At 53.2% G+C, this 22622-nt stretch overlaps 7 protein-coding genes across 7 annotated transcripts; 3 read left to right on the plus strand and 4 right to left on the minus strand.

Annotated features, from left to right (window-relative positions):
* Positions 1-625: 625 nt before the first annotated feature.
* On the minus strand, positions 626-3220 carry PG986_006768 (uncharacterized protein; the record flags this gene model as incomplete). Its single annotated transcript, XM_066842990.1, has 1 exon — positions 626-3220. One exon carries the CDS (start codon positions 3218-3220, stop codon positions 626-628), a length of 2595 nt encoding a protein of 864 aa, XP_066699102.1.
* A 485-nt stretch (positions 3221-3705) lies between these two features.
* On the plus strand, positions 3706-4992 carry PG986_006769 (uncharacterized protein; the record flags this gene model as incomplete). Its single annotated transcript, XM_066842991.1, has 1 exon — positions 3706-4992. One exon carries the CDS (start codon positions 3706-3708, stop codon positions 4990-4992), a length of 1287 nt encoding a protein of 428 aa, XP_066699103.1.
* A 288-nt stretch (positions 4993-5280) lies between these two features.
* On the minus strand, positions 5281-7075 carry PG986_006770 (uncharacterized protein; the record flags this gene model as incomplete). The annotated part of the gene is made up of 9 exons (XM_066842992.1): positions 5281-5311; positions 5375-5519; positions 5729-5861; positions 5928-6153; positions 6219-6279; positions 6353-6373; positions 6429-6527; positions 6783-6892; positions 6993-7075. 9 exons carry the CDS (start codon positions 7073-7075, stop codon positions 5281-5283), a joined length of 909 nt encoding a protein of 302 aa, XP_066699104.1.
* Positions 7076-8782: 1707 nt separating this feature from the next.
* PG986_006771 (FAD-dependent monooxygenase) lies at positions 8783-10801 on the minus strand (the record flags this gene model as incomplete). Its single annotated transcript, XM_066842993.1, has 5 exons — positions 8783-8910; positions 8963-9128; positions 9198-9830; positions 9902-10090; positions 10289-10801. 5 exons carry the CDS (start codon positions 10799-10801, stop codon positions 8783-8785), a joined length of 1629 nt encoding a protein of 542 aa, XP_066699105.1.
* A 1963-nt stretch (positions 10802-12764) lies between these two features.
* Positions 12765-15894, plus strand: PG986_006772 (uncharacterized protein; the record flags this gene model as incomplete). Its single annotated transcript, XM_066842994.1, has 2 exons — positions 12765-13096; positions 13215-15894. The coding sequence occupies 2 exons, from the start codon at positions 12765-12767 to the stop codon at positions 15892-15894; spliced, it is 3012 nt and encodes a 1003-aa protein (XP_066699106.1).
* A 1031-nt stretch (positions 15895-16925) lies between these two features.
* PG986_006773 (uncharacterized protein) lies at positions 16926-17803 on the plus strand (the record flags this gene model as incomplete). The annotated part of the gene is made up of 2 exons (XM_066842995.1): positions 16926-17404; positions 17608-17803. 2 exons carry the CDS (start codon positions 16926-16928, stop codon positions 17801-17803), a joined length of 675 nt encoding a protein of 224 aa, XP_066699107.1.
* A 1563-nt stretch (positions 17804-19366) lies between these two features.
* Positions 19367-22007, minus strand: PG986_006774 (uncharacterized protein; the record flags this gene model as incomplete). Its single annotated transcript, XM_066842996.1, has 8 exons — positions 19367-19423; positions 19506-19981; positions 20041-20076; positions 20131-20449; positions 20512-20704; positions 20776-21057; positions 21122-21427; positions 21556-22007. The coding sequence occupies 8 exons, from the start codon at positions 22005-22007 to the stop codon at positions 19367-19369; spliced, it is 2121 nt and encodes a 706-aa protein (XP_066699108.1).
* Positions 22008-22622: the final 615 nt, after the last annotated feature.

Here is a 22622-nt window from a genome sequence, read left to right on the forward strand (position 1 = left end):
AGGCATAGATTTTCCGACTAGTATTTGACTTTCCGGGCAACAGTGGAGGGGGGCTAACCTTTCTGCACACGTACTGTAAAACAAGAGGGCCTAAGGAGGCCAGGGGTCTAAGGGAGGTCACTAGAAGCCGGAAAGAAGCCAGCATTGCACCAATCACAGACGCCGCGTACCTGAATCTGGCGGGGCGACTCCAGCCTCCCAGCCTCCCAGCCTCCCCAATAAGCAAGAATTCATTCATCTACGCCTGCAGCTGTCGCTCTTACCAGGCGCGGCGTCGGCATGCTTTCGTTGCATGCTTTCCACATGGAATGAATGGACGGGCTGTTCGCGAACAAGAACCAGAATTGCTCAGAGTTCAGGACGTAGTAATTGAACAATCAATTGACTCTTCTAATGTTTAGATACGCATTGCAATTGTGACGTATTTCTATTCTTGTAACACTGGCAATGGCATTGGACATCTTGTGCCAATAGGGCGTACACACCTCATGGGGGTGTATATATAACAAATGGCATGTATATTCATCAACCCCTTTCCTCACGCTGCGTACTCTCTCTCCTCTGGGACGGTCAATTATCAGAAAGAAAAACATAGGAATGAATTCCAATACTTTTTTTTTTTCGACTAGCCAGTTATTCCAATGCTAGTCATTCCATCATCAACTATTCCAATGCTGGATATTTCGTTGAGAGCTGCTCCATTGGCTTGCTCATATAGTTTATGCGAGATCCCTGTAGCGTCCGACTCGATATAGTCCTGCACCTCTTCCGGCGTGGGCCATCGCCAGTCCTGTAAAAGCGAATCCAGTTGGGCGCGTTGGTCTTCGCGCACCCGCGTAAAGGCCTCGAAAGCGCAGAGCGTCTTGGCCAACATGGACTGGCCACGGCCGATCCGCTCGACCTCCTTGTCAAAGTAGCTCTTGTTTTGGAGAGTCCATAACATCAGGTTGATGCTGCCATCTTCATCGCCCAAAATCGCAAGTGTACGCATATACGTGTGAAGATGGACCGGGCCGATCGGCTGGGGCTGTTCGAGGTCAGGTTGCGCCACGTAGGAGCTGAAAGTACTAAACATAGCAGTCACCTTACAATGGGCCTCTTCCACCAGCTCGTCGCCTTGTATGGATCGACTGTCGTGGTACTGCACTATCAGGACCTTCTGTAACGTCCTGCATAGGTAAATGAAGATCTCGGTGTCGGGGCCTATTGCCCGCTCAGCTAGCTCCTGAAAATCAAGAAACATTTGCAAAGCCGCCCTTGCATTTTCTAGCTCATTGCTGGCAACAACGGCGACATATGGCCGACTTAGTGCTTTGCATATCATCTGCCATACCGGTCGGAAGGATGCCCTCTCAGCGGTATTTGGCCGCAGACGCGTTTTCACGAGCTCGATGGCGTGGGGAACACAACGTAATTCGGAGTAACGATGGTACTGTTTGTCTTGTCGACGGCCACGATTTGCTTGTTTTTGGCAAAGCAGGTGGATGTAACTACTGAAGACGAGCAAAGGTACGCGCTTCAGAACGCCATAGGTGGGGCGTGTATTCCCCCATTCCAGATGGCTTACTGCCTCAGAGCAGAGGCGGCTGTCTCGAAGGTACCCCAGCCCCTGTTCCAAAGTGTCTGCAACGGAAACGAGATGTTGCAAGCAGATCCCGATCGGTCTGATTCCTTGATGAATCATTCGGCTGTACAGCTCACCAACCGTGGGCGGGGCCAGCCTGGCGAGCTCATATTCACTGAGGTTGGCCTCGTGAACAGGATAGGCTTCTCTTGCGTCTCCCGGGTAGCACTGGGGGATAGCTTCAACTTTGCTTCTTGAAGGTTGGAGTTTCAAGAACATCTCGGTGTAGATCTGAAGATTGGGTTCTGCATTGGTGAAGGCATTGAACTGACTCCAGGCCTCCTGAGCATTGCGAGTAGACCGTATCTTCATGGCCCACATGGTATAAAAGTTTTGATGGCTCTCGTCATTCTTCCAGTCCCTGGGAGGCTGGCTTCGGGTCTGTACAGTAGGTGAACCTAAAGTCATACCGCCTAGGGCTCCTAGAGCTCGGTCATAGTCACCCTCCGCGTAACCAGCCGCCGTCATGAGAGACCCCGCTTTCACGCTGCGCGACTGGTCGTCCAAGAACGTTCGCTTCACGTCGTGGCCGTCAAAATCTTGACGATAAGGTGGCCATGACTTGCTGTACCTCATGGCTACCCATTTCTCGGCCTCGGATTTCTTTAAACCAATCAAGACCGTTCGAATAGCACGGTAGCTTGTTTTTTCGATGACCAGTGGGCGATCCATCGTATCCGACATTTGAAGCAGGAGGCACTGCGCCCTCCAGTTAAACTCTCTAAGCAGTAACGGCTGCATGGGGGCAGGTCGGCTTAACAGGGTGAGAGCAGAGTTGAAGACATAGCAACGTTTGTGGTAGCCATTATCATCATGGTTATCCCCACTAACAGAGGTCTTCCACGGTATACTCAGTATGTACCAACGCGTAAGGTCTCCAAGGTCTTCCAAGATGCTGGGAGATAGCCTTTGCGCGTGTCGTATAAGTCTCCTGAGTAGCATGATGAATTCCTTAGCCTCGAGCTTCTCCGACAACCCAACTTCTTCCGAGAAAGGGTTGTAGACACGCTGAACATAATCTATTATCGCTCGAAGTGACTCGGGCTTTCGAATCAATTGGTCGCTTTGCGTAAGAATCATCGTAAGGAATAACGGTTTAGGCGCATCTGAGGAAACGAAGCGCTCGATCCTAGCATCACCAGTCTTGGCTGACATGATCCAGACAAGGTGGTCAAGCTTCTCCTCGTGCCACCCTTGCGAAGCGAGGCTGTTCAGTCGATCTTGCCATGCCTTAGGATCAGTCTGATGTAAAATTGCTCGAAGACCCTCGTATCGGGACAATGCCTTATCATCAGGCGCCGCTCTTTCTACTTCCTCTTCTTCAGCCAGCTTCTTCCTCATCAGCTTCTGGAGCATCATAAGCGGCAAGCGTTCGTTCTGCATTCGCGCCATTGTCCTGAATAGAAATCCGTATCGCTTCCGCTGGTCTGGGTCGCTGCGCTGCAGCCATAAGCCTAGCACTCGTGTCGGGGAAACAGACATAAACGGAGTCCGGTGTTTTCGCGTCGTCGTTAACCTCGAAAGCGCCTGCGCGGGACTCTGGGAGCCCCATAGACTTCGCCCGTTCTGGGCGACCATTCTCGCCTGGGCGGCCATGGTGCTGCTATTATATTGGTGGCATTGGATCGTACCGGCCTCGGAAGACTTTAAGTGAACATAGAAGCCTAAGATATGCGATTCCCATGCATCATGGCTGAACCATCAAACACAAGCTGGCTTTTGGTGTTCTGTCGGAAGGGAAATCCACCCACCACCACGTCGGCCAGTGGACGAATCCGTTGATTACGTAGAAGCGAAAGTCGCATTGGCGGGTTATCGATAAACTTTTCAGCGGGCCCCGCCTGAAAGCCATCATTTTTGGGGGTCCTGTCCTGTTGGTTAGAGTTCTGACTTCTACCCGTGCACTAACAAATGTTCCAGTGTATCCCACCAACACCAAAAGATCGATCCCAAATCGAACAGACATTGGCGTTCTTGACTGGGAGTAATCGATCTTTTTCTACCGTTCACATCTTTATAAATCATTCGCTCGCACACGTATTCAGTAACGCCCACCTCATTCCAACCGTGGCGCTGCCACAATGCGTCCTTCAATCCACCAGGTCGGCCGCGCAGTGACCCGCGGGCTACATACGGCCATCTCGACCCCACGTCCCGCACGATGCTTCCACCAGAGCTCCGTGCTGTCTATGCCCCGACGGCGCAACTTCTTCACCTCAAATAGCCTGCTCGCGGCCAATGGCGAAAAAGGCGATAGTTCTATATTGGATGCGGTAGAAGATGGTGCCCGCGAGAACGCAGCGACCTCGAGGACCCCTGCGACGGCTGGTGCAATCGCCAAGCCACGGCCTGCAAGACCAGTCGCCTCTAAAAAGCGCCGCAGCGCCGCAGTGAAAACGCAGATCCAAAAGGCTGCGGCGAAGAAGGAAAATTCGATCTGGGGTTCGGAAGCACCAGAGATTAACTACGAGAACCAGATACTGGCAATATGCGTTGCGCAATCTTTCGACATGGAGAAGGTCGAGGAGATCCTCAGCCTGCACAACTACGATCTCGATCCGGACGCGGCGGGTCTCAACACAACTACGGTCATACATGCGCGGGCAGCAAAGGGCGACATCTTCGTCTTCGACTCCGGTACCGTGGTGGCCTGGTCTGTTCCCTCCAGTGTGGTCATGAAGATTGCCACGAAGCAGTTGTTCAGTGCTGCCGAGGTCCCCCACGTGAACCGCGCAGAAATGGAAGAGCTCGAGTTCTCGACGGACGAGTCGCGCGATACCAGCTACATGAGAGGTGAGGAGGTAGTACTGGGCACCAAAACCGGGAACATCGATGGCAATGGCTCGAGTGCCGATTTGACCTGGGCTAAGGTTGCCTTCTCGAGTGGTCTGGCCCGAAGCCCGAAATTGGCAGTGCTGGAGAACCAGATGGAAGAATTCAACGAGAACGCCAGGCCCGTAGCCATCACGTTGAAAGGCGGCTCGGAGATGAACCAACCGAGGCGTTTCATCCTGAAGAAGACTGGCGAGCTGCTGAGTCTGAGATCACAGCTCAACGAGTACGAGCTAGCCGAGTCCCTCCCCGACTTGTTCTGGGATAAGGAATCGAAGCTGGAGCAGTACTACGACCGTGTCGGCAAGGCACTAGATGTAGAGCCACGCATTGCCCAGCTGAACAAGCGGATCGACTATGCCAATGAGCTGGTCGCTGTCATGAGGGAGATGTCCAGCGAGAAGAAAGGACACAGGCTCGAATGGATCATCATCATTCTCATCACCGTCGAGGTGGGCTTCGAGCTGAGGAGGGTCTATATGGAGGAATTTGGCCACGGCCGGCCGATAAGAGAGAATCTACACTCATTTTCGTGAGCGTCTCTTGTAAGTAGTATTGCGAGTTTTGAAGTTTCGCCGAGCGGAACCCATTTGATACCCAACTCCAAAAAAGTTACTTTCTATGATCCAGTTTTACTTTCATCGTGGTGATTTCTGAAATGGGGCCCAGTGCTCCTAGCATCAACTCGACTATGACGATACGTAAAATCGGTGAGCACATTTGAATGTCGTTCAACGACTGATTATTGGCCATGTACACTCAGATTATGCCCTCCATATATATGCAAGGTATTTCCTAGCTGAGATCCAGTATGTGCTACCCCTTTAAGGTGCCTTCCGCCCCGTTACTATTGTTCTGTACACATGTCTTAGCTCAGTCACGATAGTCCGTAGGGAAGTGCCCAAGAAGAAAGCTTACGCTGGTAGATATGCATGTATCTTAGTGTCCCGCAAGTCCACTCTGGCCATTGTGATGAGCTCCATGGCTTCGTCCTTGTTCATGTTGCCGTATCGTGTGAGTAGCGCAAGGGTCATAGATTCTAGTCCCTCCTTATTAAGTTCCACTACACGATGTCGCGGTTAGTGAACACCGAAGTTGTGGTAAGAGGATAGGTGCCTGGGGTCCTTACTCCAGAGTAGGCCCGCCTCCTTATTTCGTTGGCCTTTGGCCCATGGGTTCACTTAAGTATTGGCTGTCAGTATATCCTTGCAGTGTCTTCGAGGTACGATGATGGCCCTGCATAATCACTTGGCCAGGCGGGATATTGCTTACTGGGCCATAAGATAGTCTCTTCTTTGACATCTACAAGGCCTGCTTTTCTGAACATATCCGGTAGTTGTCCCGTATGGTCGACGCGCCCTGCCTTCTGGAGGCACTCTGCGCCCGTATCCACTAGTCGTTTGATCTGGAATAGGGTTGTTAGCACACGTATGGCTGAATCAGAGCTAAGGCAGAATTTTAGGGGGCCTACAGCAGTACCATCCCAACTTCCGTCATCACATCTCATTGGGACTAGCCAGTCTTGTATCTCAAGCCAGCCATTGTCCTCAAGCGATTCGACCGCTTCGTTTATCACTCGTTGCGTGTTATTGAAGCATGCAAAGACACTTCGGGCATGTATGAAGTCAAATTTATGGGAGTATACCCATGGGAACTCTTCCACATCCTCGACCTCAAATTGGCAATTCTCGGGTATCCTGGTTAATAATCAGCACATGTGACTAATTGCCCAGAGAGAATAGCGGTCGAGGTAAGGCCTTACCTAGGAGGCGTAATGGGGCTGAGATCGTTACCAATAATGCGCGCCCCTGGGAACTGATGGGCTGCGATACCGAAGAAAGGTGAGCGACGCCATGGATACTTGGTTTAGGCCATTACGACAACAGTCTAGCTTACCCATAGATATGGCCCATAAACCTATCAACTGTCAATGGTGCAACTTGTTTAAGGGCCAGAGTCGGTTGAAACTGACCTGTCCCGGTGCAGATATCTAGCACGTTGTAGACTTGGTCGATAGGAGACAGGTACAATTTACCCTCCAGCGTCAGAAGCCATATCTGATGCTCGAGCGCTACAGATGAACATCAGTAGGTAGAGTGGCTAAGCGGATGGCTCGGCCAAGCCAAACTTGTAAGAATCGGAGGAAAGGCGTACCTTCACGTCTTTGTTCACGCTACGGAACGTTCAGTCAGGCATATAAGGCTTAAGAGCATGAAGACGTGCTGTAAAACTTACTTCATCATTTGGCTGGAAATAGCCTTAAACATTTGATGGGATTAGCCCGTTGGCTGTAATATTTAAATACGAGCATGCATTCGGGACTTACGACCAGCCTTGTAAGAGTGGTAGGTTCTACCGTTCTCCTCGACAAAGTGGAACACCTCGGAGTCGGCTGTCCGCGAGGTTTCAAATGTCCGGATGGTGGAGCCGCCATTTCTGGAGGAGGGGACGGGGCATTTAGCTTCAGAGCCGTGAAGGGGGTGGCGGGGGATTCCTCGGCCACGGTTCGCGCGAGACGGAGAGGAGTCCAACTCACAATGCACAGTCACCCAGACCACTGTCGCGATTTTCCCGGTTCCCGTCCTCATTCTCGTCACGATCGGCCTCGTCGAAATCCATGGCTTGCGGAGGCGACCACTGTAGGCGGCAGTATGGGGAGGTCTAACAAGGAGAAATGGTCATATGTGCGTGCCACTAGGATCGATCGTGGAAGAGGGACCTGCGTGTAAGTAGGTACGGGTGTGTATAAGTGCGGCGGGGGGTGGAGGGTTGATTATAGCCGCCCGGACCAGCTACCCATGACAAGAAGAAGTTGACGTTGGCGATATATTAAGGACGTATGCTGTGCAACGGCACTCGCACTCGTGTGCTGCGAGTATTTGGGGGTTCCCTCCTGTTGAGGAGCTAATCAAACGGATTGAAGTTGCGTGACTGGACGGGCTGCCAAGGTGGGCAATTTGAAGGACGGGCAGTTTCTCGGTTTCGCTGCTTCTCCTGTCAAGTTTGAATGTGATTTGCAGTGTCTCATGCAGCCGGTGCAGGGCGCCTGCATATGTCTGGATGACTGCAATAAGACGCAGCCTGCAGGCCTGACGTGGAGGCCTATTGGATCAATTACTGAAGGACACACTGCTGTAAGAGACCATTGCCTGTAGGTGCTAAGGTGCGTGTGCTAGGAGGCAGGCCTGTAGGTATTCGGTATGATTTAAATTGGTGATTGCTAAAAAATGCCACTGGGGGCCGTGGATATATAGCCTGCTTGCATAACGATGATGCATTTCCCGGCGGACTACGATTTTCACAACTAACGCAGCGTCCAAGCTGCAAACTTCATTGCCGATTGCCGTCCTTCGGCAATGGCTGGCCTCTTCACCAAAGCGAGGATGCTCTGCATGCGACTTCAGCGCTTTTCCATCCTCTTCTCCCCCACCATGAGGGCTCCCTCAACTACCTGATGCAACTGCCTGCATTTGTTCGATGTAACATACAAGTCACTCTCCCCACGTGGCCTACAGGTGCTCTGGAACCTCGTTTGTTCTAGACGGCGCCCACTCGACATGTTTTTTTTTCTTTCTTGACGCCGTCGTACGTGCCACAGTATCCATTCACAAATAGTGAGAACTTAATCTTCCCGCTGCTCGGAAGAGCGGTTGCGGCAATATGCGGACGCTCTCCTCTTATCGGAATCTCGCCCCGCTCTTGCTACCCATTGCTGCTACCAACAGCTTAAGCAGAAGATCCCACGGAACTGCCCAACAGGAATCTCACCAACCACGGATGGATTGCTAATAATTGATAATACCTAACGCGCCAGTTCGGCGAGATGGACATTCCGAACGAGGGAAACCAGCGCTTTGGTCGCATCGGGCGCCAACAAACAAACGAGTACTGGCACCGAGCCACCGCCGTAAGCAAGCTACGGTTGTAAATGGTTCCCAGTCCTACGGTACTAGGACACGGTGGCCGGGCACATCCAGTCAACAAGCAAATATGCAAGGCCTGGCGTACCAAGGCAAACCACCAGGAGGGGCGGTGAACCGCCAACATTACACATACAGACTGTCATATTTCCAGCCTTATGCACGGATGACATGGTCTGTCATGACCCCACGAGATCTACCTACTTGCTCGGCCTTTACGCAAAGCTTGCCCTCCCTACATGCCCTGATCAACAGCTCTCTTCATGAAACCTGCGAAAAAGGAGCCCAATTGCTCGGCTTCATCAAGATCGCACACCTTGGCAACATCTGGTAGACGCAGGAGTCAGCGGGATGGACCTTACAACCTGGACGGGAGATGCGGGCTTTGAAGCAAGAGAAGTGGAATCTAGGACTTGCACTGATCCGGTCTTATCACCACCAGGGCCCCGACCTGAGGCTTCACCCCGTAGCTCTCGTAAGCATGACCATGACCCGAATTGTAGCTTTGGTCATCGATGAAGACGTTCAACAGGCCTACTTCCAATCAGTACTACACAACCTCTATTGTGTAGACGGAAGAACTCACATTTCAGCTGCAGTTTGCCGGTAACTGGGGTGAAGACTTCGGGTATCTGCTGCAATTCGATTTCTGTCCGCCTCCCAGAAAGCACGAGGACGAAATGCAATATGCTGTCTGGTTCGACCCCTTCCGGTACGGACTCATGCATTATATCTGACAGTTCACGCGAAACCTAGTCACAATCAGCGCAAATTGAAACTACATGAACGTACTCCAGTTCATAGGATAACTCGTGACTTACTTTGTCCAGTCGGGCTGAGGCTTCGCCATCACGAATGTCTCCGGCGAAGACTACGATATGCCAGCTAGAGTCCGAAGGGAGGGCTCTGACCAACTGCACTGCCTTCGCATCACACAGTCTGACAACCTGCGCGCTCGGGAATCTCATGCCGACTTCCAAGCGCGTCGCCGACACCTTCACACAGCCCAGGCAGACGATGGCCGACTCGTCATACTTGATCGCCTGCCCGGTTGTATAACGCCCCGACCGGACAAACTGCTCATGGAAGTGCTCGGGCGTGATGCCGTGCTCCTTACGGTACGCCGTTGAGAAGAGCTGGGTGAAATAGCGGTCGAACTCGATGAGGTCCGCGGCCACCTTCTGCCGCTCCGAGACGTACGTTTTCAGCAACTCCGGCTGGGCGCGCCCCCGCAGCACGGCACTCAGCTTCCAGCCTAGGTTGTAACCGTCCTGCAGACTGACGTTCATGCCCTGTCCGGCCTTGGGCGAGTGCGTGTGGCACGCGTCGCCCGTGAGGAAGACCCGGTGGGCCGCCGTGAAGTGGTCGGCCTGACGTTGCCCAATAGCGTAGGCGGACCACCACTTGGTATCGGCGATTTCCATCTTGTACGGCCGGTAGATCAGCCGCGCCTTCTCGTGCAGGTCCGCCAGCGTGATGTCGGCGGCGGCCCCGCGTAGTTGGGCAGCTCCATGTAGAACCGCACGAGGTAGTCGCCCTCGCGCGGAATGACCACCATGTTGCCGGCTTCCGAGTTGATCAGGACTTTCTTCCGGATATCAGGGAAATTGGTGCGTGGGTATACGTCCATGACGCCCCATAAAGCATCGTGGGTATCTCCTATCATCTTGAACCCGAGAGACTTCCGGACGGTGGAATGGGCTCCATCACATCCCTCAAATACACGTCAAATTAGAAAGCCACGCACGACGAGGAAGACGCCTTGAATACTCGATTTGACTGGATGGGAGATAGGGGTTTTGCTCACTACGACATATTTGGCCCGCATGTGCCTCGTGGCTCCGTCCGCTTTTGCTGTGACACTAACACAATACGCACCCGGACCCTTCGCTTGCCCCTGATCTACACTGACATCTATCACTTCAACCCCGTACTCAATCATGTCTCTTCCTGCTGCTCGTGTCATCTCGTCCGTCATGATGCCATTCATCCGCGCTTGGTTTAGGATAACGTGGGGCATATGGCTTATCCCCGGTTCCGTATCAGGGGCATAGTGCGTTCTTGCGATACCACCCGTCTTTACCTGCTCTCCCAATTTCTCCTCCGTAACTACGCCGCCACCCTTGCGAGCCGCCGCTGCTTCCGGTTCGTCTAAGCCGACACTGTCAGATTGCGCCCAGAACGCGAGCTCGAGCACATGGTACGCCTCTCGGAGAAGCGGCCCTTCGATCCCGAAGCTCTCGAAGATCTCAACTGTGCGGCATTGAACGCCATCGGCCTGGCCTTGTTGCATGGGCCCATCGCGGCGCTCCAGTATCTTGAAGTCGATACCGCACCGCGCCAGCCAGATGCCGGCACATAGCCCGGCGGAACCACCGCCCACGATCAGGACGTGGTGGTCCGTAGATGGTTCGGCGTGTGGCATGGTCTCATAAGTGTCATCCAGAAAATGGCCAGGTTCCATAAGGCAAAGGACCACGAGATGATATGCGTCAGTAAGTGGGGGGGGGATCTCGGCCTCTATTTATGGGGGATGAGACTTTGGGTTATTTGAGTTTGTTTAGATGCGGCACCGGGACTCGGGAGGCTTCGGATACCTTGTAAAGAGGCCCGGCATATGTTAGTAAGTGCGGGGGATCTTCTCCCACACAGTCGCATTCACCACTGCGCCATGGGTCTCCCCTCAAGTAAACGAAGCAATGGCTTGCATATTGGCGGCTCATTGACAATGGCTTTCGGACTTGGTCGTTTGCATGCCGGATTGGCACTGTACATCGGAAATTCACAGGGGTGAGGCCAACGTTCCACTCGTTTTCGGTACATGTGTGGCGGCGCGGTCAAAGATGCGTTTCAGTTGACCCGAGAAAAGAATCGGAACAACCAATTTGATGATAGTGACCAGAGTATTCGTGATATCTACGTGGGATGGTTACCTGGAAACGCGACCACGAATATGCCCGGACATCCAGTCCACCACAGAGCTGCAACCAGGTGCTAGCTAACATAATGTGGGCAACGACTGGATGTCATCGCAGCTTGGTCAACTACATGAAATAAACATTTTTATGAGCAGATCATACCTTTAAGTCCTCGCCCTGCCCTCCCTGGCATCTGCCTGCTGTTCCAATGCCTGCTCCTATAACATCGCTTTCAACACTGCGCAACATTCATGCAAGATGAAGCCATCTTCTCTAACAAGTTATGGCGCTATGCGTTTTGAAGTACCGCCTTACGCAGAGCCACTTATTGAAGTAGCCTTTTCATTAGGACATACAGCAAGTATAGAAACGCTCGGTATACATTCAAGCGGCATTGCCCACTACATGCGGTTTAGGGGTGTGGATTCGAAATGCCTTTGAGCGAGTTGGCGAGCAGTTTCTTAGCTATCACAACTGGGTTGCAAGACCAACAGATGGGAGAGATGAGAACACCCACCCCAAGCCATGGAGACCAATCGCCCCTTTTGAATCAGATAGGCCGGCAGAGGATGGGATGCATCCAAAATCAGGCTCGTGGAGACAGACAGGCAGACCTCAGCTTCAAGTCATTAAGCTGCAGTTGCATTGGAAGATCGTTGATCCGAGCTTATACCAAAGTGTACTAGCGTTCTTTTGGGGGACAAACCAGGAACCACTGCAATTCGGTGACTGGCATTCTCGAAGCGGTTTTGGTTGACGTGACAGTGTCTTTTTTTCTTCTTCTATCCCCCCAAATCGACGTCAGCCTTCTTCTGTCCTGCTTTTCGGCATCGATTTGATCCCGATTCAGCGTGGTGTTGTGGCATGAAGTTGCATCTCCGTCTACTTCCTGCTCCCCCCCAAGTGGATTGTTGTTGATGCTTCGGTGCTGTGCCCACGTTCGTCTTCCAGTTAACTTTGCCTTGCCTCTACCAATCTCGGTTTTTTTGGGCGGAACCGACGTGCACGTACCACCAGGCAACCATTCGAGGCTGGCAGTTCAGCAACTAACTGAGAGTTCCATTTGCTTGCTTAACAAATCCACCTTTTTCTCTCTCCCTCTCGTTGCTAGTCGTATTGTAGCTGCTTGAAGGACTGGGCCTTCCATCGAACTTGAGTTGACCGAGAGCGAAACGCGCCTGGACTTGTCGCCCGACAATTCCCTTAGCAGCAGCACCACCACCACGTCCCAGCAGCCAGCAAGCGACGAAGGGCAAAAAAAGCGCGACGAGCTCCCCTCCACCCTGGGCATTGGACATCATCCTTAACGGGCCGCAAACCGCCTATTAACGCCAACGTCCATTCATTCAAGCCATTCTCCAATTTTTTGGTTGGTGTCAGGACGACGACTAGACAACAATCACCACGGGCAACTAATAGCTGGTCTTTCTTCCGAATCCATCAGTACACTATCTACCTACCAACCACAGGATGGCCTCGCCCGTCGCGGCCCCGGCTGCTGTCCCCAACGGCCTATCCGAGCCGTCGCAACAGCAACAGCAGCAGCAGCAGCAGCAGGACTCGCCCGCGTCGCAACAACAGGATCAATCCCAGGATGTCGATATGTCCGACGCCGCATCGCAGTCGTCGGTAAAGCGCAAACGCGAGAACAGCAGTGCAGCCGCACCCGACACGTCCGAGTCGCATCAGAACGGCGCCAGCTCTTCTCAGTCGCGACACGACACGTCTGCCATCAACGGCACGGCAGAACCTACAGAAGCCGACAAAACAGCAATTCGTGATTATTTGCTAGTATTAGAGAGGTATGTGCATCCCCACAACCCCAATCACCCTGGCGTACCACCTCGTCGCCAGTTACGCGCTGCGATGCGCCCTTCCTCGCCATGCACGCGTCCGCTGGACTATACTAATAAGTCGCAGCTATGACACAACGCCGTCTATACTGAAGCGACCGCTACCTGACTACGATCCTACCCAAGAGCCTTCAGCTAAACGCCAAAAGGGCGAAGATGATAAAGACAATGCCCAGCCTTCCATCGCCGACAAGGTTGCTTCCGATGAATATGCCGGACTTGATGCCCTCGTCAAAGATATCAAGCTTGCCGTTGGCGATCGGCTCGCCGGTTTGCAGGCTTCGGAGGCTGGCAAAGCTGTCACTTCTGACGATGGTATGGCAGCGAATGTCAGAGCATTTAGCAAAAAGGCCCTTGAACTGTTCCGTCGCGAAATGACGTACCCGCACCCGACGCGCGATCCGGCGATATTGAAAGACCAGTCGCTTGCTAGTGACTTGCACTCGAATTCGGGTGGTAATATGATCCTTAGTGTCTTCGGCGAAGCACCTCGTCGTCATTTGTATTCCAGTCTTCAACAGCCTGTTGCAACCGAAGAACACCCTGACGGTGTCATTCGACCACTACGGGAAGAAGGTCTGCCCACTGGGATCAAAATAGCCCATACGATCCCCTTCTCTTTCCCCTCTGCCATCGAGAAGGACAAGAAGGCGAAAACACTGGGCGAGCTGTTCCCCGCTCCACGCAATTTGCCTTCGCTACAGCCACCCAAGGCACCCAAGAGCACCACCAAAGGGCTTCAGGTTGGTTGGCATCGGCCGGAGCTCACTGAGAAGTCGAAGTATCGGTTAGGCTCATATTTTGGCCAAAACATTTCCGCTGGCCGTTGGTTGGACTACAGCAATGCCGCGCCCCCTTCTCAAATCATGACCAAGAAGCGTGAACGCGCCCTTAGTCTCGCTGGTACCAAGCCTTCCTCGTCTGATATGGAAACCTCGGAAATGGAGGCTCTTTTCCGCGGAGCCTTCTCAAGCTTTGCGCCTTCTAAAGACGACTCGGCTGCTATGGTTTCGTCCGGCCTGATCAGCCAAACGATGTGGTGGCATAAGGTTGGCAAGCGCAACTTGGACCGTTTGCTCGAAAGCGAAATGGCCGATGCTGTTGCCCCTGAGGAGAATAAGGATAAGGAAATCGAAGTGCCCTTGGATGAGGACTTGATCAATGATGCAATTGATAAGTGGGATGACAGGATTGATCCCAGCCTGGGAGAAATGTGCAACCCCAAGAAGTCTGATGCTGAACAGGATGTGGACGACATTCTGCAAGAGGTTTCGGACATGATCCAGACTCTGATCTCCTTCCAGAAGAACCGCAACCTATCCCTCCCCTCTGTGGCCAATCAGAGCAGCAGATATGCTGCAGACCCGGCGCAGAGCGACATGCTCACTAGTGGCGCGCCTGTGCAACCATCCGCTGAGGAGACGGCGACGTACGAGGCCCTGAAAGCTCAACTTGCACTGGTCATACAGATGCTACCGCCATATGCCGTGGCTCGGCTCAATTCAGACAAGCTCGAAGAGCTGAACATCAGCACCAAGTTGGAGATCCGTTCCGATGAGTATCAAGGCATTATGGAAGAGGATGAATCGACTGCGCGGGCCAGGTCTGTGCAACAAACCGCGGCGACCCCACGGCCTGTAAGCCATAGGGCTTCCACTTCCTCGGCCAATTTGCAGTACAGCGGTACCCAGTACCAGGGGACCAACCGTACGCAAATGCCCGGGCCAGGTTACTACGGCGCTCAGACGCCCGCACGTGCAGCATCCGGCATGCAACGGCCACCGCAAAACATGCCTCCGTACACACAGCAGCGTTCGGCTTCGACAAGTTACCGCCCGCCGAACGGTTATCCCGCCGGCGCCAATTACCCTCCTCAGCAATATACTAAACCCCCATACAACCAGGCTAACACGCCGTACGGTACGCCAACTCAGAATCGGCCTCCTTACCAGCCTCAGCCACCCTACCACCCCATGCCCAACTCGACTCCCCAGGCGCGCTACCCACCTGGTCCTGGCCACCAACCGCCATACCCACAACCGGGTTACCCACAACAGCAGCCGCCTCCAGGCGCCACCCCTCACCAAGCGTACAACCCGTATGCTAATGGCACACCCAACTTGCCGCCCAGGAACATTTCGCCGCACATTCCGCACCAGCAACCTCCGTATATGCAACAGCAACCGCAACAACCTCAGCAGCCGCCGCCGCCCCCGCAACAACCCCCAGCGTATAACCACGCTGGCACGCCTACGAGGCCGCCTTCGTATGGCGGCCAAGCTAATATGGGCCCAAACCCAAACCACCAATATTATCCAGCAGCCGGTAATTCCCCAATGCCGCAAAATAATTCCAGTCAAAGCCAACACAGTTCCCAGGGCACAGCATTCCACACGTCCATCAGTCCTAACCAGGTTCAGCAGGCAATGGACCAAGCCAGAGCCAAGTTCGACGCGCAGAAGAATGCCCAAAAGACTAATGCAGGTATGCGCCATTCCATGACGGGCCAGGGTCAACAAGTCGGGGCCCCTGTAGGCCTAGGTGGCATTGGTCTGGGCGGTGCTAGGCCCCCTGTCCCCGCTGGTGCCAACTACGCTTCCAGCCCCAGCCCCATCCACCAGGCTGCATCACCAGCGATACCGAACCATCCGGCACCTTCTCATATGAATGGAAATCCGGCCGGCGGCCCACAGGCACCCTCGGCAGCTGTACCAAACGGAGTCCCGGTGAATCATCAGCAAGCATAGAATGCTGCTCCCTTCAACCCGTGGGCAACTTATGTGGCCCATTCTCCCTATACTACTGCGAGACATCCGCAAGGTGGAATTGGACACCTAATGAGACAGAACTTCTTTTAGGCGACAGCTTCGCAGAAGTATCTGTCTCCCGAACCAGGCGCTTGGCTCGTATCGGCCAGCATCCGCAAAGACGGCGATTCCCAAGCCGCAAGACCCCTCGAAAACGAGCGGTAACGAGTGTGAGCTGAGCGTTGGTGTACGATGAATGGGTAAACAGAAAAGCAAGGGAAACGGCGTTGGATTTGTCAGCACTAGGTTTGTTTCCGAAACATTTGATTTCCGACCAGCAATCTCTGCCTATAGAGTTCATGAGCTATAAAAAGGTCGACTGGTGAGCGGCGTTGGTCAATGGGAGAGCCTGGTGCCTAATCGGCCGTGCTCTGCCCTGGTTGAGGTCCATTCTTCTGTCCCTGCTGAGACCAGTAGTAGAGTGGTCTCGTGTATTAGAAAGAAGTCTACAGTTCATGGTTCACCTAATCCAAGCGCCTTTTCTTAGGTCTCTTCCCATTTCAAGTTTTCATGTCCTGTCCTTGCTGTGATGTGAAATCCAACTGATCTACGTACGGGCTTCCCGTCCCTTGTGCTGCTTACCTTGGCAGAGGAGTAGGGCGCGATGCCAAGCTCGGTTCCTTGGCGCAATTGTTCCACCAATAAATAGTGCATGCTGCATGTCTTCTTGACAAGCTCTACGAGTCGGATCCACATCGTGGTATTATAGGCATTGCTTGAGTTATTGTTCATGTCAAAGTCCGTTGTCATCTCCAGCTTGGATTAATCCCTCATTCAAAGGATAGGTTCACCTTAAGCTCTTTAGCCTCTCTCGAGTCTGTCTCCCCAAACGAGTTGGGCCGTTTGGAAGCGTGACTGCGCAAACATCATCCATTCTGTCTTCGTTTCCAGAAGGAAACGATAAGAGCCACCCACTCCTGGCCTTAGTAGCAGCAGTACCCAGGGGAAAGGTCATCCGTACTTGCTGCAGAATGACGTCCACGGAAGAGCCGCTCCAGGCGCATGCCGACGCCCTCCGCACCTCCCTGCAGTCGGCCGGCCTCGTACCGGGTCCCGCCGCGGCCCTCCTGCCCGCGACCGCCGACTGGCGGCCTACGACGCAGCTGCATGTTGCCTTTGGCGGCAAGGACGTCGAGCTGGGCACGTTCTTCCGGGCGGGCGAGTGTAAGAGCGCGAAACCGATGGTGCGGTTTGGGGCTCCTGCGTCTGCCGCACCTCTGCCCTCTGCCGCGGCAGCAGAAGCAACGACTGGGCAGCAAGTGAAGAGAAAAAGGAGGAAATATACGTTCCTCATGATTGATCCGGACGCGCCTACGCCCGACGACCCCAAGTTCGCGTTTTGGCGTCACTGGGTCGTGACGGGACTGTCGCCTGGACGAGAGGCGGGTGGCGGTTGTGCCGATGCTGGTAACGACGTGACCGAGTACTTGGGGCCCGGGCCCAAGGATGAGTATGTTATCCCTTCTCTCTTTTTTCGTTCCTGTGCGCCCTCACCACCACTGTCGCGTATCTCATATTTTCACCTTGTGAATGTATGCGTTCGATACAGCTTGACCCTTCCGGCCCCTTTGAGGAAAAGAAAAAAAGAAAAAAGGAAAGTGAGCATACATGTAACCGCTTGCTAACCTACCGTCTCGCGCGGCGTATCATCAGCTCCAAGCCGCATCGGTACCTCTTCCTCCTATATCAAGAGCCGGACGGTATGCAGACCCTGAGCAAGGCGGACGTCGGCGGCGACGAGTTTGTGCAGCGCCGCTCGTTTGATGCTACCACCTTCGCTACCCGTCATGGCCTGGTACTCGTAGGCATGAACTGGATGACGTGTGCCGGAGACGGATGGAGCGAGTAATGAAGCTCGCTCACTTGTGAACAAGGGGGAATGAGGAGAACGGGGAGTAGTTGGCTGTTGTTGGATATGCGTAACCCTAGCCATGGTGTAGCCCACTGCGCGCTCATAGTCAAATAAAAGGGGCAAGAATGCAGGATATCTAGTTGGGGATCAGCACCACCATTCAATGCGTCGTCTAGGAGCATCAACCCAAGTCTACCATACTGCCAAAAGGGGGTTGCGAAGTACGAGCGCAGTTTTGACTCGTCAACACCGGCCGTGTGGTTGCCGACATCATGTTTTGACGGGACCAGTCCTAGGAGAACGACTCGCAAGCGCCGACATGGCTGTCACTCTAGCCAACTTATCAGTCAGCCTCTGTTGAATTGCCTTCCCCAGGCGTTCTCTAAGGAACGAACAGCAATCGAGTACAGGTTCAGACTTTGGCTCAGGGTATGTATGTGTAGGTACAACTCCACCGTCACCCCCGTCCCTCAGTTGTATTACATGGGCAGAGCAAGGATAAAGACCCCTGTGGGAATAGGAATCGATTTGATGAACAATCCGAAGGTTTGGGTTGGCACATACGCCCCATGCACCCGGATGCCTACCAAATACGAATGCACACATACCCACACGTTAAGGAGGGTTGTAAGCCGCGTCATGCTTCCAATTCCACACCTTTGTTGGACCTGTTTAGCATCCCGGGGGTTAAGCCGATACTGACACACAAAACAAACTGTTGAAAAGGGTATGTCCAACCAGACTCTATTGCCACTAGTAGGTCTTCCTTCTCATGTTGAACTTCAAGATCCGGACGCTTTGTCCCGTACTATAAACGCAAACACAGCGTCCGCCTCAGTTGTCCCACCCCAATCCAGATTCAGAACCAGTGTGGAAGAGAGGTCCTGGGACGGCAGCATGGTGTTGGCAGGGGGTACAAAATGCGCATCCCGCTCAATAGGGAAAGCCTGGGGAATGCCAACAGTTCTAATTTAGCTGCATGAGTCCCCCAGCAGCCGCCCCATATGCCGTCTTGGCTGCTACGTTCCCTCTGCTACATATGCAACAAATGTCCATCTCAAGACCAAATTGTGCATCGATTGGCAGCAGAAACAGCAGTCTAGTGGAGCCAGAATTTTCAAGGTCGAAAAGGGATAGGACATCCGGTTGAACGCTCAGATATCCGGTGGTGGGCGTATCCTGCTGGCTAGCGGCGGAGGCATCTCTTCCGTTCATAGTCTTGTCGAGGCTGGAAGAAGTGGGAGCCAATGGTGGCTACGCTGCAGAAAAAAGTCCAGCTAGTGGAGGTTCCTCTTGTCTGCCCCTGTCGGTTCATCAGATGCAGCCGTACAAGTCCGGACTGGTCTAGTGGATAATTATCATAGCAGTCCCCCAGCATGTTACACATCTCTTTATCCATTTTGGATGATCACCCATGGCAGTCTTTGATCTGCCTTTTGGGCTGTTTGGAACCTGAGTGTTTTGAAGCGGTCCAAGGTCTTTTATTCTCGACTGCTGTGAACAGTCGATCCGAGGCCATGAAGCGCTGATGACCCTCGCCCAATGCTATCTCCGGTCCTTTCACCCTGAGCTTGACCCGCCAGCACAACCAGCGCTGCCAAAGATATTACGGCCCATCTGCCAGTGATGTCATTAGTAAACAAACTCTTGTCACATTTCAAATAGGGGTACGAAGGATGGAATTTTTTTTATAGCTTACCCCAGAGCAGCCAGAACCACAGAGTGCAAGTGCCCCTGATCCACAACCAGCCGAACCTCCGCATGTTCCAGCAGCGCATGCGCCCGGTTGTCCAGGCGCTGTGTGTATCAAGCCAGGATGACTTGGATACATTTGTGGCGTGAGAGTTGCTACAGGTTCTGAAAACCAGGGTCCAGGCAAAGCAATGGACTTTCCCCAATGATCGCAGTGGTCCTCACCGCGTGGTCCCATGATGGTAGTGCTCGAGGATGAACTCGAGGAGCCGGACTTTGTGCGACCGAACAGTGCTTTCTTTGGGCTTTGGTTCGTTTTCTTCAATGCCTTTGAGTACGCGTCGTCCACATCGTTGTGGAAAACAAGTCTCCGTGTCCGACGCCCTGGGTTGTGCTCGTTCTCGGCCTGAACGGCGGGATGGGACGAAATGTGTACAGACTCTCCGTTGCCTTCTTGTACTGCTACTCGCCACTCAGGCGACACTATGGGTAGGCATGAGCAATTTCACTCGTAAAAAGTGCCGTTGTATAGGGGTACCAACATTTTTTCATCGACGAAGCGTGCTTGAACTGCAAGCCTTGGGACATATTAGCCATCACCTGCTGCACTGTAGGGAGATGGACCAACTCACTCTCGCAAAACCAACAAAAACACTCCGAATACACCTCTCCATACCTCTGCTGATATGTCTTCACCATCCAGTCGAAGGATTCTGCCAGTTTCTCCTCATCAACCTTGTCGTTATGGTCAATGAAGATCTTGGTCTTTGCAACCGAGTAGTCAAAGTATTGACTTGGGCTGAGTTGGTGGGTGTGCCAAGCTAAATCGACGTCGAGGGTTGGCGTTACAAATTCGTCCGGAAACTTTGCAGCAATGTCAAAAAACCTCTCGTATTTCGCAACCAGCTTCTCCATTGTGAATCTGACCGTAGGACTGTGCAGCCAGTCAATCTGGTAACGTTTTGTTAACCACGAATCAGGTGAAGAAAAAAGAGGGGGGGATGACTTCTCACCTTGTACATCTTTTCCGTGAAAACTCCTTGCCGCATCACAGCACCCCTGAGATCGATCCCGAATATAGACGAATTTTCCCAGTACCTCGACATCATACACCGCGTTTGCATCCGTGCTTGTTTGGATAATCGATGAGGTGCTAATGTTCCAACGCCATCAATGTTCTTGTCAATTTTCTTGAGCAGGTCCGAGCTATGACGGAGTGACGTGTGAGAAGTGATTTTCTCTATCCTGTCTCTTATCACCGACATGCTTGGTTTCACCTTGGTTCCAGGTTGGAAGATGTTTGTGACATCCACGAGAAGACCGCGTCGCACGAGGCGGTTTGGGAACAACTGGTCAGGGTCTTTTGTTGCTTTCGAACCAGTCCGTCTCGAACATCCAGGATTGTCCCAGCCATTGGCCAGTCATGCGTCACCAGATTCTCAACGTCGTCCCGAAACTTAGCGACGCGGAGTAGGTCTTCGTCAATAGTGATGCCACACCGCGCACATTCCGATTTGAGCTGGCCGTCACCGAGCCCGCTACCAACCAGGCCGGGTTTCCTATCAGCCGAGAGTCAGCTCAGCCCTCCAAGGGGGTTTGTTTGTTGGAGGAACCAAATCTTACTTATCGCCCTTGTAGTCCCTCGGGAGCCCACATGTTGTCCAGGGGTAGGTCTCCCAGTCAAAACAAACCGGACATCGTAGCGGCTTGATATCCGGGTCATCTCGGTTGGACCAAGCCAGACCGGTCCTGTGAGTCCAGCTTTGCTTGCACTCTTCCGTGACTTCGTATTCGAAATCAGGCCTCAATGCTGCGTTGATCTCGGTCCATGGCATACCGCTATGCCATAAGTCGCCATATCCCCATCTCAAGCAATCTTCCAGGAAGGTTCGGGGTTGAGCATGTGGGCATGCCAAACGAGAAGGACATCTACAGCCACAGTTTGGTTAGTCACTGTAATCACCCTGAACGCAATAAAGGGGTTTGCATTACCCAGTGGAGGCAGAGAGCTGCTTGTCCAGATCATAGGTTCACGCTTGGAAGTGAAACTCTCGAACCTGGACAGCTGACCGTCTTTGCCGTCTGCCACCATGTCAAACTCGGTCAACATGGTTGGTACAAAACTCTTCCACCAAGCTTCATAGCGATCGACCGCCCTGGCAACGTAGACCGCCCACCGCTTTTCGCGTAGCTTGACGAGGATGTCAAGCGGTCCGCCGCGGCTCGCATTTTGCGCCCGAGAATCCCATATATCCCACAGTCCGTCAGTGAGTCCCGTGCGGCTCTTCAGTCCCTCAAATGCACGCAGTAACTTCAAATGAGCCAAGCAAGTATCGACCACTGGAGTCGGAGAGGCGTCGTAGCCCAGGTTGAGATTGTAAAAGGCAGCCCTGAGTTGGGATTCCGTCTCTTCATCAATCCGAGGCCCCTCATAATCCGTGTAAGCCGGTGGCACATAGATACTTCCCATGCCACTTCCCTCAGCTCTGCGTAAGCGTTTGCCGCTCATAACCAACGCCTAACGCTTTGTGGGGCCTGTTGCTGCAGTGTTCGAAATACCGAGTGAATAGGAGACCCTGAAAAGTGCTGGGGATCAGCTTGTCAAATTGGGGGTTCCCGATTCTCGGCAAAATCGTGATGGAATAGTGCCTGTGTGGCATCGGGTTCGTGTAGTAATTGAGCTGACGTGGGCGCGACAAGTGCAGCCGGGAGTGGCAAGACCCTTATATCGGGGTGTTCAAATGTGGTTGGACAAGGCTTGTCACACACACACACACACATACGCAGACCAAACACCACCCCCTCTTAGCCGTACGACAACAGTCTGGCTACTACCCAACGGTTGCCTGAGCGGATCTAGACCTAGGGTGCCCGTGGCCCGGGCCGACATGCCTTGATCCAACGCTTTAGGCCCAGCAAACACGACGACGAAAAAGGGCCCTGGCTCCGCGTGGTGGCTTGGTGGCTTCGGAGATTAACCATTCATAAGCATTTCCAATGCGTGCACTCATATGCAGCCACCCCAAGCCTGATCCTAAGGTAAATGCGAACTCATGCAGGATGAAGTTTGCAATCCCGAGTCGTTGTGCCAAATCTCAGAAGGCCCATGCTTGACGCAGCCATG

Source organism: Apiospora aurea (assembly GCF_038362705.1).
Source record: "Apiospora aurea strain CBS 24483 chromosome Unknown utg000005l_segment0_segment0, whole genome shotgun sequence".
In the NCBI taxonomy this organism is placed as follows: Eukaryota; Fungi; Ascomycota; class Sordariomycetes; order Amphisphaeriales; family Apiosporaceae; genus Apiospora; species Apiospora aurea.